Source organism: Corvus hawaiiensis, chromosome 4, assembly GCF_020740725.1.
Source record: "Corvus hawaiiensis isolate bCorHaw1 chromosome 4, bCorHaw1.pri.cur, whole genome shotgun sequence".
NCBI lineage: Eukaryota > Metazoa > Chordata > Aves > Passeriformes > Corvidae > Corvus > Corvus hawaiiensis.
Window position 1 is genome coordinate 43441611 of NC_063216.1, and position 16036 is coordinate 43457646.

The 16036-nt window shown below is 39.7% G+C and overlaps 1 protein-coding gene across 1 annotated transcript in view; it reads right to left on the reverse strand.

Moving 5' to 3' along the window:
• Positions 1-8053: 8053 nt before the first annotated feature.
• Positions 8054-16036, reverse strand: part of TPH2 (tryptophan hydroxylase 2) — a 50934-nt gene continuing 42951 nt past the window's right edge. Inside the window, exons 10-11 of the mRNA XM_048302666.1 lie at positions 8636-8769; positions 8054-8537 (exon numbers count right to left, since the gene is read on the reverse strand). Coding sequence (XP_048158623.1) covers positions 8363-8537; positions 8636-8769 — 309 coding nt within the window. The 3' untranslated portion in view covers positions 8054-8362. The remainder of the gene's footprint in view (positions 8538-8635; positions 8770-16036) is intronic.

The window sequence follows — 16036 nt, forward strand, 5'->3', positions numbered from 1 at the left end:
ATTTTAGAAGCTCTACTGAATTTGTACTTTGGGACTTATAAAATATATTTGTCCAGAATCTCCTACCAAATAGTAGTGATAAATACTGATATATCAGAAATAATCAAACTTAACAAGTAATTATACTCTTCTGGGAGGCTCTTCCATTCAAACACAATGATCCCATGAGCAAGAGATGTGTGCAGTCAGAGCTAGCTCACAAATATTTCCAGATTAAAAACTGAAACTCCTCATAGTCCAAGTGATTTCTATTCTCAATAAAACTGGGGTTAAAGGCAGAAAAATGTCATCCTGTCTTGTAAAGCAGCTTAGCACATTTACTAAATGCCTCTGGGAGAAGCATCCCTTTTTCACCAGAGTTTTATGTGACCAATTCAGCTGTAACAGTTCTGGCTACTTTACTATTGACAATTTGACAAGTGGACTCAAACGAGAAATGTTTTGTGATTTCCTTTCACAAACCTGGATGGGGGAAACATTAAATAGAAATTGAAAACCGAGCTCCATTGGCATTTTTCTTTTGGACCTATTTTCCCTGGGAATTTAACTTTATTTTTAGAGGAATGTTCCAATAGACCGCAGGAAAGATAACACTTGCTTCATTTCCCTTCCCTCCAGCCTTAAACATTCAGGATTTATACAGTTATTTTTATTCTTTTCAGATACTGCAACCTTGCCTGCTTATAAAATGTAAGAGGTAGACAGATAATTGTACTATTTCACTAGTAAACAGGGAGCTGAACATGAAACTGAGCTCAGAATTGGAAACCCTGTCAAAGTGTTGGTGAATCATTGTATGAAATAAATTGTTCACTTTCTGTTCAGTCCATTAGCTACAAGGATGGAAAGAATTGCTCTCACAACACATAATGCTGCAATTGCCTATATTCACTTAGCACTTCCCCTTTCCCTTCTGCAAATCAGAGGCATTATATTTGAGGTTTAATTCGCTGCCTCTAACCATGTTTTCATTCCTAACTTTGACAGACCAAGCATTGCTCAGTGAAAATGCACCAGCTTTTACACACCATTTGTGAATACAGTACTCTTCCTCCCCACTGGAAATAGAGTAATGGCAAGAAACCAGAGAATTAAAAAGAGACTCCTATGCCTATGTAGCTTTTGTCTTTTGTTTCTCCTGAGTTTTTTGAGAGATGGTGTAACAAAACTGAATCCACATGAACTCCACATCATCTGTATGCCAGATTTTGTGCTGACATTGTGATGAGAAAATCAATACTTGCCTATAGGTATCACACAGCTGCCCATGCCCCTTCCTTATAAGTCTATGGGCACCACTGACATTTTTAACAGTCCCAAGTATTAGGCTTACTAAACAATTGCTGATTTAAAGCAATTCTGCCTCTGAAGTGGGGCAAGAAAGATTGTATTGGCACCACTGAGCACCCTGAGTGTCCTGGAAGGCTTCACTCCAGCAGTGAGGCTGGGCTTACCACCCCAGACAGAGCTGTGCACTATCACACTCTACTCACTGTACTCCCCCCCGGACCTGCACGAGGCCGCCCACCTCCACACAGCAATGTCCCACCAGGAAAATGCCCTGGGTGGGCACAGCAGGAACAGCTCACCAGCCCTTCAGATACACTGTGTGCTACTATTGGCCTCAGACAAGAGAAGGGCTACAGACGAGAATGGACAGATGAGAATGACGCCCTACAGAGCTTCTGCCTGAAGACTGCAGTGGGAGGGAAGCATGGATGAATGGTGCTGGTGGGCCTCTATTTTGGTTTTTTTTTTTTAAGCATCAGCCAGGTATGAGAAGATTTGAAAAGAAGAGTTATGGAATAAAATTCTTGGCACTTCCCAACCTCTCTTTATCTTCCCTGTACATATGACAGCATGTGTTAAGTGATCCCACTACATAGATAACCACAGACAAAGCCTGAGGAGTTATTCTATGCAAAGAAGTCACAGAATGCAAACAGGGGCTTTCCGAGGCCACAGGAGCAGCTCAGAGTGGGAACTCTTCTCTGGGACTCAGGCAGCTTCATAACTTTTGCCCCTGTCAAATAGCACAGTTCAAGACTTCCCTTGGATGCATGAACTGTGCTGACCAGAACTCGGAGGGAGCAGTGAAAGGCCATCCCAGAAAAGAGCAGACGATGTTGCCTCTTCACCTTCTGCACACTGCATTTTTATTCTGGAGATAACGTTTTCTTTTTAAAAATGCCTGCAACTGAAGTAAGGAACAGGCTTTGCATGCTTGACTTACAAATCTAGCTCCTGCTCCAGCAGACAAGGATCTGTCTCAGAAAACAGTGGCTGGATTGAGACCTACAGGTAAAATGTAGCCTTTCAGTCCAGCAACTATGAAACCTATTTTGAGCTACATCCAATTGAACTGACTGGCACTGGCACTAAAACATCTCTTGGAACATGTGCTCGCTTTGCAGCAGTTGAGATTTTGACTCTCTGGCTCCCATTTGATGAGAGACACTTGCTTTTTCATAACTCCACCTGCAGGTGACCTAGCAGGGGTAATCATTAAAAGGGAACTCAACCAAATTGATTCTCCTAAGAGATTCTGCTAGAGTGGCAAATCCACTGTGTGTATAACCTTAAACTCATTTACCATTAACTGACTTTATTCACATCTCTGAGGTTTGCAATTCACTGCAAGGAGGGTGGTGAGGGAGGGTACCACTAGGTGTACCCACCAATTGTAAAATCCTGGGAAATGGCAGCATCACATATTCAGCATTACTTTCACGTAAAGTAGCAAGACTGGGTAGGGATTCTGATGGCAACTAGAAAAGCTCAAGGCAGAAAATGCTAAGAGCTTCAACCGTTCCATAATTAACGTCTCTTTATAATCCTTATCAAAAAGTAAAACAGTACCATATTCCAAAAGGTTTTATAGGAAATAAAAGTGGTTTTATTTGTGTCATGCTGATCTCAAATCATCCACATTTTCTGCTGTGGGAAAACAGGACTGTTTGGCTCTAGAGTGCTTTATTGCTGCTCTGTTATCAGGATTGTATTCACGCTGGAGCCCACACAGAAGCCAGTGGTGTAGGCGTATTTGGGTTGTGTTTCAGGTCATGTGTCAGTTTAACATGGACTGAAATCTACCTCCTGCTGATTCACAAACTCAACTCTTTGCCTCCAAAGATGAAGTGTGGCAACAGCAGCTTCTTCTCCATTATTTTTTCTGGACATTTGAGATTTCTGACTACATCAAAATAATGTCCACCAGAATATCCATCACCCACTTGCATCTTAAAGTACGGAACTATATAACCCATTTCACACTTATTCCACCTGAATAGTCCCCTCTGGGCCAAATTCCAAGAAGATGCCAGCACTTATTTTCAGTCTTACCTTAACATCTCAGCTGTTGGCAAAGAAATACGAATTCTTACTCTAAGGTGTTGGAGGACCTTTTTAAACTAAATGTAGTTGTTTTGAATAGACATTACTAAATCCTGATTATTTTGTGTCTACTTACCTTTTCTCGAGGACCACATAAAAAATTTAACAACAAAGGGTTTCATGGAGCATTTCAATTGAGGAGAACATTGTTTCAGGAAATTACCAGTAAGAATGCCAAGGACATCTCGGCAGCCTTTGGTATGGCAACATTTCTAACAACTTATTTCCTAATATATATTTTTAATAAGCTGTAATTTCTAGTATAATCAGAACTTTTTTCTTAGAGCCCTGTCTCAAACATACTTTGAAGCCCAGAATAGGAATCTGTCATTGTTGTCCAACTGTTCACTGAGAAGGGAAGAATTTGTCTGTGAAACATCTCCAGTGCTGGAGCGACTGATAGCACAGAGCATAGCCATTATACAAATACAGCATTATTTGGATTATTTGGAAATATGATCATGGGTCCTACTGAGATAGAAGGAAAGCTGTCATTTTTCTATCAAGACATAGACTATTCTGATGAAACAAGAAGAAAAGTTTCCAGGTTGGGAAAGCTGATTCCCTGAGTGGAAGAGCATTGCACTAATCCTTACCCAGTCCTTAATGTGACCCCAGGCTGGACAGCAGGTACAGTCCCCAAGTTCCCTGGAAAGCTATAGCAGGAGCCTAAACCAAAATTCCCTTCTGGACTACACCAGTGGGTTTCTTTTCCTTGGAAATAAGGAGAGTTAGGGAGAACAGGCTGCTCTGTGCCCAGATTTCACCAAGACGCAAGGCTGATGTCTGGCTGGAGCACTCAAGTTCAGCAGCTTGGAAGAGCTTCAAGTTCTCTAGAATGTTCAAGGGAGCACAGTCTTCCTGATAACTCAAAATCAGGCACAGACAGAATGAAATATGAACTTCTATTTTGTTCATGAAGTTGAGCATCTTTAAACCTTGTTTGTAAAAACTACAAATGCTGGTTGCTCATTCTTGGTCTTCTGCCTCTGGGCAGCTGTAACTAGCAGGTGAGTCACACACAGAGCTGTCTTGGGGCTCACAGCTCTCCCAAGTCACTGATGAACTTGAAATAGAGCACCACAGTCAGCATGTATGGCTACACTCTGACCATGAATCCTATTCATTCCCTAAGGAAAGACAGAAAGATGAAGACCCACTCTTCAGGGTTGGTCAAAGACTGAAGGAGGAGGCAGAAGGGCAGGTGACATATAAATGCTCCACAGTGGTGGCTGTTGACCACTACTGCTCTTAGGAGCTGTCTGAAGCCTTTTCCAGGCTGCTGGCCCAAGGGACTTCATGACATTGTATGGCCTCTCCTCTGGTCTCAAGATGGGACTGACTGTGCCAGTCTCTCTCCTGCGAGTGAGAGACAGTAGCCTAAATTGTTATCTTGAAAAATTATGGAGGCTCTGCAGTCTCCCCAGGCAATCTGTCCGCCATGTTTCACTGCTACATAACTTAATGTTCCTTTCCTGCAATTTAAGTCCAAGCTGTTCTTGAAGCTGAAGAACAGCTTGTCCCTTCCATTTTGCAGCTATTTCTATGTGTTTGAGAAAGGTTATCGTGTCTCCCCTCAGTCTCTTCTACTCCAAACTATGCAATCACAGCCTCCCAGTTCATCACACAGAAGCCAGGCTGCTGCTGGCTGGTGATAGCTTTCAGTAACTGCTGACTGGACTGGATTTGTACCAGCAGCCTGTAGGTGAAAGCCTTCAGCAGCTTTAGCTCTCTGAGCCAGGCTGTCCTTTCAAAGACATGAAACTTTTTTCTGTAATCCATTACAGCGCATCAGTAAACACACATTACAGTACAGTAAATTTCTGGAATTTTCTCCATTACATTGGGGTATCCTAACAAGAAGAAAGGAAAAGACACCTTATTTCATGAAAGTGCATTTTAGTGGCCAAACTTAAAACAGGATTCCCAACAGGTCTTGAAGAGTGGAGAGGGAAAACATAATATATTATGTTAACACCTTCCTCATTCCACCCCCTCTACTGAGCAAATTAAATGAAATGCATGAACCATGTCTTGGTTTGCAAATGAAATTTGGTATTTGTATTTGCTGCCATGTCTCAGAGTGTTGTTTTTCATTTTAGGCTTTGCATGGTAGTAAACACTGCAATGCTTTACATTCGTTAAGATCGGGCCCATTTACTCTGTGCAGGCAAAGCAAGTGCACATATCTCAGACCCATAAAGCATCAGTTCAGAATTACACAGGAAATAAATGAGACTAAGCCAGAAGTCCAATTTCCAGAGTCCAGCTCACTAAAGCTAAACAAGTACCTTATATAAATATGGCCTATTCCAAATGAAACGTTAGTGTAATTTGATAACTGTCAATAATTCCCTCATTATGCCTAAATGAGCTTGTCATCCAAGGAGATTGCTGCATGGCTGATCTTAATTTGCTAATAAAAACCACAGAGAAGAATTTCAGCTAAGCTGGAACTATGGGATTCATAAAAGTGCAACAGTGCACTTTTTAAAGCATTCCTTCCCAGTACTGGCTCCTGAATGGCTGAAGCCCAAAGCCAGTTTGCTCTGCAGCCTGTAAGACAACATCTTTGCTATGTAAGAACAATGAGTGATTGTCTCTCTAAATCACTATTATTCCTTAGCCCATTATAGTTAATTTATTTTTAATCATGTTGTATAATAGAAATAAAATCATTGGATTAAGCATATATCTAGCAGCGGGAGCCCATTATCCTTTGACAATGTTCTGTGTCATTGACATTATATCTTCACTGTAGACAGTTTCCTTGCCATCATTAGTCCTAGAAAGACTATTGGATTTCAAGGGTTTCTCCCTAATCCATAATAAGATTTACTTGCTTACAGCACAAAACAAAACAAAGATATGCTTCTATTATTTTACTGCTATGGAATTCTTATTTTAAGCTATTCAGAAAAGTCAAGAATAAATCCAGATATTATAAGTATTTAAAGTTTTCTTGCATAATTCTGATTCAAGGGAAAGCCTTGGTAACTTTGTAAGCTTTGAATCTTTGTTGCGTATTGTGGCTTTATTTTACATAAGCAAGCAACAATACCTTGCCAGTTCTCGAACCAAGTAAGAGCTACTGTTTCTTGCACAATTTTTTCAGACTGGTTAAAGCAAATCTCAGTTCAGTCCATTTTCTCCAGAAAGCACTACAAGGGGTTCCTCAGATTCCACGGAAAGAAAGAGGGAGAAACTTTCCTGCTAAGGTTGCCAGCGATTCCTCTGTGCTAAGTGCTAGCTAACAGTCAGCACTAATGTTGGGAGGTTAGAAACTCCTCCAGCATGCTGATCCCCATGGGATAACTCAACAGCTCTTCATTTGTACCAATGGCAGTCACAGTTAAATCTAAAACTAGATTTTTCCACACCCTATTAACAGCATCATTAGAATGCAGCAGGGACTATCCACAGAAAAAAAGCCTTTTCTGTTATCTCATAGTTATCTTTGAGGATGTGGCAGATTTCCCTGTGAAAATTATCCTTATAGATTGCCTCTTATTTAAGGATATGCTGGTACTATCAAGTGGTGCCTTTTTTATGCTGAAATTGCTAGCAATACTTAAGAGTCTCTGCACGACTCTTTCAGCTGGGACAGCAGCTTTAGTACCTACTTTCCATTTACGTAGGCAAGCTGTGACACTTTTACCCTTATTGACATGATCTGCATAAGTCATGTGGTTTCCATTAAGAAGGGTCCACACAATATAGTCAACTCTCCATTATCTTGGCTAATAGGAGAATAGAATAACCCAGATAAAGGAAAGACATGCATAATTATTGCTTCCAGATAAGAGCCAGCTCAAATATTTCTGTACTGTGCTCCCCAGACAGAGCTTGTACTTCTGTCAGAGCTTGCCAGCTTAGAGTTTATTAACTCAGGCATTACCTGCATGCATCTGATACAAGCAAGGCAGCTTGGGTGTTTCTATGATTTAATCACTCCACAAATATTCTAGTAACTGAAAATCATCTTGGCTATAATTAAATAACAACTTCCATATTCGCCCTTTTATGTGTTCTCATACTGACACAGTGTAGACCCAGTCATGCATGGCCAAGTCAAGGCTGAATGTGGAATAATGAGGAAAGGCAAACTACGCATGAAATACAAGAGGAGTAAGTTCAAGACACAAGGGAATGCAGAAGACATACAAGGATGTAGAAGGACTTTGGATTCACATGAAACAATGAAATTAAAACAAGTGCTTCCTCTCTTATTTCCAGATAGCACTCTCAGAGGAAGCACACTCAGCCCTGTCACAAGTAACATGTGTGAACTACAAATACTTCTCTACATGAACTGTCAGAGGTTTCTTTTTTTTTACTGTGTTGCAATTGCTCAGCCACATTGAACTTTTGTTAGTTGTGAGTTCTCAAAATGTATAATGTTCACAGACCTTTTAGTACCAATACATATCCTTCCTGATCTCTGACACCTACTGGTATATAAATTGTATTGTTCAGTCAGAAGAGACACTAAGTTCTGTTACAGATAAATGGACAAAACAGTGCCTTTACCACTATAGAAAGAGATACAGATTTCTTACAAAAAAAATGAAAATGTTGCAAACAATTTTTTTCTGGATTCTTATGGAAGGCAAGGGATTATGAAGAAATAAACTCAGACCTAATGAAGTCAGCAACACCATTTCTTAAACATTGAAGTGAATCATCTTATAGAAACCAAACCATTGCCAGGAAAGTTTTTAATGGTATACTTGTACATGACATTGTGCTGAGGAATTGATGATTATATTCTGCCACATTCCACGTTGCATTTACAAATTAGCATTGCCTTGGTTTCTCTGCACATTACGATTAGACAGAGCTACACAATGATGCAAGCCACAGGCCAAGCTGTAAAGGGAAAACTGATGGGTTTGAGAAATTAGCCATCTCATGTGATGTAACTGGCTACAGAAAGAGCAACTGACAGCAAATCACAGTGCCAAACATATCAAATCCCTAAATATCTGTTCATTTTACTTAAAGCATCACATACAGTGTTTAGATCACTGCGGAGGTCCTGGACAACATTTTCTATACTCCTGGTATCCTTCAGAATCTCAATGCTTTGTGTATATGGATTGAAATACACAGAGAAGGGACGATTGATTGATTTGGCAAAGTCCCTGAAAGAAAAAAAAGAAAATTATCTTCCTTTATTTTCTTTTCTCCCAACTGTTAAAGAAGAGAAAATTAGATTTTTGAGTCCGGGAAAATAATTTACCTCATCTTTTCTTTGGCCTCTTCAAAACTCTCTGAAACAAAGTAAGCTTCCTGGAAAGTAGTGATAAGGCATTCTTGCAAACAGGTTGTCTTTGGATCGAATGTTTTCACGTTGGCCTTGTCAGAGAGAGCATGCTGCAAAATACACCACAGTATCTGTTAAACTGGAGTTTGATATTGCTGTGTATCTACAGCAGCTGTTCATATATACAGCTTTTATATCGCTGTGCTATATGTTTCCCACTAATTGGTAACCCATCTTGTTTAACACACAGTGTTTTTTCTGTTTGAAAAGTGAACAGAATTTGTTACTTAAAAAGCTCTTACTGTGGGAGATTTTTTCCCCCATAATAATAAAATAATAAAGAGGAGGTTAGCAATTCACCTGCCATGAACACATACAGACCTAAATGTTCAGATGGAAAAAGGAAAGTCACCAAATAACCATTCTTGAAAAATTATCTATACAATTACAAATATGTATGTCCTCAAAATCTCATTTAACTAGCAGAATTCATCCTTGTCTTGGTGGGTAAATTGGGTCTGACTAAACTATTTACATAATCTGTGCTTTACATTTTCAGGCCAAAATATATACTATTTTCCTGACAGTAAAAGTGAAACTACAAATTTGAAATCCCATTAAATAATGCCAATGTATTGCATGACGATGAAATGCATTACTCTTCTGCCACACACCTGAGTAATAATGCTTCATATAGTACTGCAAAGAAAAAATAATGAAACAAACAGGCATAGATAAGTACAGAAGAGACATTGGGCAGAAAAGGTAAATGCTTCTACCCAGAGTAGAGATTTCTGATTAGTCTTTCTCTTTATATGACTTGCACAAGCCACTGAAAAAGAGAGGTTTCAGAACTGAAAATCAGGTACTGAGACATTTTCCAGGACAATCTTTTCTAGCTTCCCTTCCAACTTGAATACTTGTGTTGGCTTTTGGATCTACCTTATCTTCTAGAGCACACATATTTTCATTCTCAGTGCTCTGTTACAGAAGTAGAGGGTAAGGAAGGAGAGCATATTTAGGTCACCTTTCAACCTTCTTTAGTCCCCTGACATCTACATAGAGTGAAGATGTGCATGAAAAGCATAAAGAAATGACAGGGAGGAAGCAGATCCCAGAGGTCTGAAGGTGCCTCTGATTTCTTTACTTTCTATCTGCATGGACATTCTTTATAGTGGAGTAAAGTATTGACCCTAAGGTATTCACCAAACTTTTATCCTTGCTCTTGCTTATGCTCATTCCTAAATCCATGTGAAAGGCTCTGAAAATATCATACTAGCTCTCAACCTGCAGTCTACAAATAACAGGACAGAAAACTGGAACAAGAGGCTCTTCCTCCCACCTCCTCTCTCTCCAAAAATAAATACATGAAAAATTAATGCATGGAATCTTAAAATGTCAGGGAATTAACTTTACTTAGTACATGTATCTTTTCCTTCTCACAAGGATTGCTGTTTCTAGCCAGTCATCAGTTAAACAGGTTTGAAAATAAATATAAAAAATCATCTCTCAACCATTGTCCTCTTCTAAATGGACTGCAGGAACAGGATCACCTGCCTATATCCCTGTTGTCACTTTCTCTTTGCAGAGCCATGGTGTGATTGAATGCTTATAAATTAAGGCATTTACCTCCTATCAAAATGAATTTGCCTTTTTTCACTAGGAGTTATAATAGATTCCCTGGCAGGGTAACTATAGATAAAAACCCCCTCTTAAGGTGCCTTTGTACTTCCAGGTAAGACTTGATGCCTCAAATGTCTAAAGCACAAAGTTTCAAAACTCTGAGTGAACTGAGTGAAGTTGATTCCTTGCAGGAAATCAAGATTATGATGCAGGCCATGATTTTGTAGGAACTGACTACTTCTGGCTCAAGAATTCTTTCCTGTACTGTGAAAGGTTAAACAGAAAGGGGGACAGTGTTAACTTCTCTAGTTACTAATGGCCTCTGATAGGCCAGGCCCAGTCTTTGGGACTGAAGTTATCAGAGTCAATACGGGATTCTCGACTGTAGTGGCTCCTACAGTGTGAACAACTGCTCTAATCACTAATTTTATAAAAGGAGAGAGTTTAAAGAGAAGGAAAGCCAGACTCTATCACAGGGGATGTCCTCTGAGAAAGCCTTTCTATTATTCTCCTCAGATTATCCGTATGAAATGACTCATACTTTCTGGATCCCAGTTTAGTTATACATGAACAGAGCTGCTGCTTCACAATGCAACTCTGCAGAGAGTGGAACGTGAAGACAGCAGAACACATGCAACCTGGAAACCAAGGGTAAAGTATTCAGACATGCCTTCAAAATTAGGTGACAACTGATCAGTTATTCTTAGGATTGCACTTTGGGAACAAAGGGTGTTAATTGTGATGAATTCCCGCCCAAGATACCGTCTCCCTTCCAGGATATGTTCTTCTGCCTCTTAGATCAAGTAGGAATTGTCATGGCTACCAAAGCAATGTTTCCATCTTTGCAAGTCTGGATGGTGTTTTTAAATTCCACAGCCTGGCATCTGTAACATCTGCTATTGGGTTGATACGCTGACACCAGCAATGCCAGAGTTAAGCAACTGAACTGAGCCTGCAGACAAACCTTCAGAGAGACCATTAACTGTCTAGTGTGAACTAGAATGGTCAAGACACTGACTCAAAGCTGACCAGAGCATTTATCAGAAACATTACAGTGCTCTAAAATGCTGGTCCTTGGCACTCTCAACATTATGAACTGTATAATCTCAACCAAAAAAAATGGTCTGGTGAGTCCAAAAGCTTTCAACTTCAAGCCTGTATTTTTTTAAATACATGTTATTCACTTATGGTTTGGTTGGCCATTCAGTTCTTTAGTGAACTCAAATGACTAAGTACCCAATACAGATTTCTCCATCAGAAACTTCTTTTGTTATCCACCTCCAATGAGATGTTAGGGCTAACGTTCATATGGAAAACAGCTTTTGGTAAAATAAAGCATCTCACCATCTTGTGGATCTGGGATAACAGCCTCTAATGGCCCCTTCCTACAGACTGTACTGGTAATGCTAATAAAACTATTGGTGAGTCTACTCCAGTCCGAGAAATAAGAATTTGGAGTGAAACTTAGAAATGAATCATCACTGATTCTCAGGAAAAGCAGCAGTATCAGACAGCTTAAGAATTAGACAATCATCCATACTGAAAATAAGCAGAACAATAAACAAATGCCTCCACTCCCTGCCAATGAAAGGTTAAAAGAGTGATTGAGGTACCTAACCTCAGGTCTCTAAGGCCTAGGCTGTCTGATGCATTGTACAGAGAATGGAAGATACAGCACAGGATCTAAAGAAGACTTTTAGACATTTCTGCAGTGGCAGCTGGTCAGAAATACTACGGCATGTCAGATGGCACCAGGCATTTACAATGTACAACTGTGAATCATTTCCTAAGTGACCACTATCACTGACACATGAAAAAAGAGTTTGGTCTTGTAATTTCACCTTTGAGTATAAAAATTGAGTGCAATAATACAACTCAGAGCTTTTCAGTTTTGAGAAAAAAAATAAATAAATCAAAACCTAAAAAGTAAAACCTTCAGCTAGCAAGGGGAAAACTTGAGATGAGTTATAAATACTGCACTGTCTGAGAAGTACAGAAGGGCAGAATAGGAACACAGGTGAGAAGTTGTGTGTGTGCCAGTACTGATTTTATTGCCTTGTTTTCCCAGGGGTAGTACACAGAGTCTTGAAAAATCTGATCTTAAATGTTTTCCTGCTTATCTACAAAATAAGTTGGGAATCAGACAGTGTCATGATATTACCAGAAAATTTTGTTCAACAGTATAATTTTATATATTGTCTAGAAAAATACAGAAAAAACTCTCTTTTTAGAGTCTTTAAATGAGCATCTGGGATCCAGGTGTTGTTTTCTTCATCCTCTTCAGAAAACAGAGCCAAAATTTGCCTTTGAATCTTTTTGGTTATAAATTCTAATGCTGGCATTTCTTAAAATAAATTATCATTAAAACAAAATAATACAATTGGATACAGTGTTTGATTTTTAAAAATTTATAAAGAGAGATTTTAAGTCTACGTCTCTGTTCAATGTAGAAGCATACAACAGAGATACATGACTCGATGTACAGCCAACTGAAGTTGATAGGAGTCTCCTTTAATGAAAGAGTTCAAGAGAGCCTGACACAAAGTAAATGGATTAAAGTTTCCGAAGACATTTGAACTGCCTTTTAGAAATAGTTTTAATAATTGAAATGTACATTATTTCCACCTTATCTCTAAGCCCCAAATACATACTGTGTAATAGTGTTAGCTAGAGTTAACCTGACTATATTAGGCAGAATATTGTATAACTACTAACTGTATTATTCTTTCCCCCCCAGGCTTCATTTTTAATCTTCTCTTTCTCCTTATTTTGTTGTGCTTTTAATTTTTTTTTACTTGATGTTTCCATAGCATGCATATCAGGAGATGCATTTTTCATTATCTGAAATTTTATTCTAAATACGAAGTGGGGAAAAAGATTTCAAGGTAATCCTATATTGATAGGCTGTTGCCCACATTTCTCTAGCTTTTACAGTTCTTTGTTACTAGAGCTATTAACCAGATTTGTAAAGTGGAGCAGTGGAGCAGTGTAGCACAGAAACAGGGATGACTGAACAAGCCATTCACTCCTCTAGACAGCCCAAATATTGCTCACCATTTCTACCGTGCTAATAGACTCATGTATTTCTAGAAATTTATACAAATTATACATAAAATTGGCCACCATTTTATTTCCTGTGCATAGTGCTGCATTGAAAAGAGAGCTAATAGGGATAGCAGTTGGAGAAAGGCTTTTCTTCTTGCTCACAAAAGCATATTAATAAAAAATGCCTGTGCACCCTCAGAAAATTTGCAGAGAACACCAAGTTGGGCAGGAGCATTGTTCTGGTGGAGAACAGGAAGGCTCTGCAGAGGAATCTGGGCAGGATGGATTGATGGACTGAGGCCCGTTGTTGAGGTTCAACAAGGCCAAGTGCCAGATCCTGCACTTGGGTGCCACCAACCCCAAGCAGCAGTACAGGCTGGGGGAAGAGTGGCTGGAAAGTGTCCTGGTGGAAAAGGACCTGGGAGTGCCAATCAACAGCAGCTGACCATGAGCCAGTGTGTGCCTAGGTAGCCAAGAAGGCCAGTGGCATCATGGCCCGTATCAGCAGTAGTGTGGCCAGCAGGACCAGGGCAGTGATCGTCCCTCTCTACTGGTGAGGCCGCACCTCAAGTTCTGTGTCCAGTTTTGGGCCTCTCACTACAAGAAAGACATTGAGGTGCTGGAGGGTGTCCAGACAGGGGTAGTGGAGCTGGGGAAGGTTCTGGAGCACAATGATGAGGACCTGAGGGAACCTGGGTTTGTTTAGCCTGGAGAAAAAGGGACTCAGGGGAGACCTTCTCACTCTCTACAGTTACCTGCATGGAGATTGTGGGTGTTGATCTCTTCTCCCAAGTAACAAGTGACAGGAGAAGTAGAAATGGCTTCATGTTGTGCCAGGGGAGGTTTAGATTGGATATTAGGAAAAATTTCTTCACTGAAATGGTTGTCAAACATTGGAGTAGGCTGCCCAGGAAAGTGGCTGAGTTACCATCCCCTGGATGTATTTAAAGGGTGTGTGGATATGGCATTTGAGGATATGACCTAGTGGCATATTTGCCAGTGCTGGGTTACCAATTGGACTTCATCATCTTAGAGATCTTTTCCAACCTACACTATTCTATGACTCTAAAGTCAAGGTAACAAAATTCAACATTTCAAGATCTGCCTTCCTAGTGACAGAGATACGGAAGTATTTGAACTTCTTCTATGGGCCACAGTCACCCCCGTGTAAAGTATGGCAGCAGTTAATTCTGAAAGGAAATAACTTTCTGTCTTCACTCTGACACCTATGAGAAGTACGAGTGTTGCACGCATGAGGGGGAGACGTCATGGCCATGCAATCTGAGTCTCCTATTCATCCCCACTCACCACTGAAATAGCCAGTGTTGTTCTCATCATTTTCAGAGCAATTGCTGCCATCAATAAGGATTTCAGTTACAATCAGAATATATAATATATATAATATAATCAGTATCTCAACAACAGTCTACTAGCATGACTTTTCAGACACCTTCAGGTCAAGGAAGAAATCTGCCCTCCCAGTAGGTGCTAGGAGGGAGATTGCTTTCCCAAAAAACAGTAGAGAGTGACAACGGCTTGATGCAAGGCTGTGTACCAAAGTCATGGGCGCCCAGACTTTCTCCTTCCTAAGCACCTGCCTAATATATCTTGTTGACAAGAAGCACATTCATGCCAGGATTGTGGTCTAGAAATGGCTTCTCCCATGGTCATTTTATCAGAAAACTTAGTACTTTTTTGCATTTTTTTCCTTAATTTTACCTTTTTTTCTACCCTGGAGCACGTTTCCAAAGACTTTCTGGACATTTTTCACCTTATCAGTCCCTTCATGGAGTCTATGTCTACTTGTTGGTGCTGTTCTGTTCCCACAGCACACAAGGGCTTAGTTTCTCAGTAACTGAAATGTCTAACTTAAGTAAGTATGGTATATGCAAGATCTGGTGAAATTTAGTATCTTATGATACACAAGAGGTCAAATCAGATGATCTAATAGTCCCTTCTGGCATCATATCCACAAAATATATATGTACTGTAATAGAAAAATATATAATATTATTGACTTATGGCAAAATTATTATGATCTATATCTGGCCACAACACTGTAGCAGATCAATATAGTCCATTAATGTGCAGATTATTTAGCTTTTAGAGTTGCTTTTCAAAAGGATTATTCTTTGTATTTATACTCTGAGTTTACTGCTGAGCAAAGAACACAGGTCTGGGATCAGAAATGTGTGGCACCAAATACGCAGACTTGACAAGAATAATGCATTTGTCTATGACATTGATGGTAGAAGATTTATTATGTTCTTGACTATTCATTTCCTCTTTCTTATGCCCTTAGATTTTGTAAATGATGTGGTAGGAATTTTCAGGGTCATCACCTAGTGACCTTAACTGTTAGTTTAAATAAAAGGCCTGATTCTTTATGGAATCCTGCAGAGTTTGGGGCTCAGCACTGAATGTTGCTGGGCCAAAGGAAAACAAGTGGGATGTGTTCATCTCTTTTCATTTAACCATCTTTGCACTGTGTGTATAAAGCTTTGCCAGACAGATACAGAATGCTTCTGTGGCTGAAGTATGCACAGAACTTAGAGCAACTCTAATGCAATCAAAGAAAAAATACTGGAGATGGTAATTTTCATCAAATTTTTTACTACTGGAAGAATAACAGTCTTACTAATGAGCTTTACCACAACTATTCTCAGTTACAGGTAAAACAAACAGCAAAAAGGGACTGAGATACTTCTA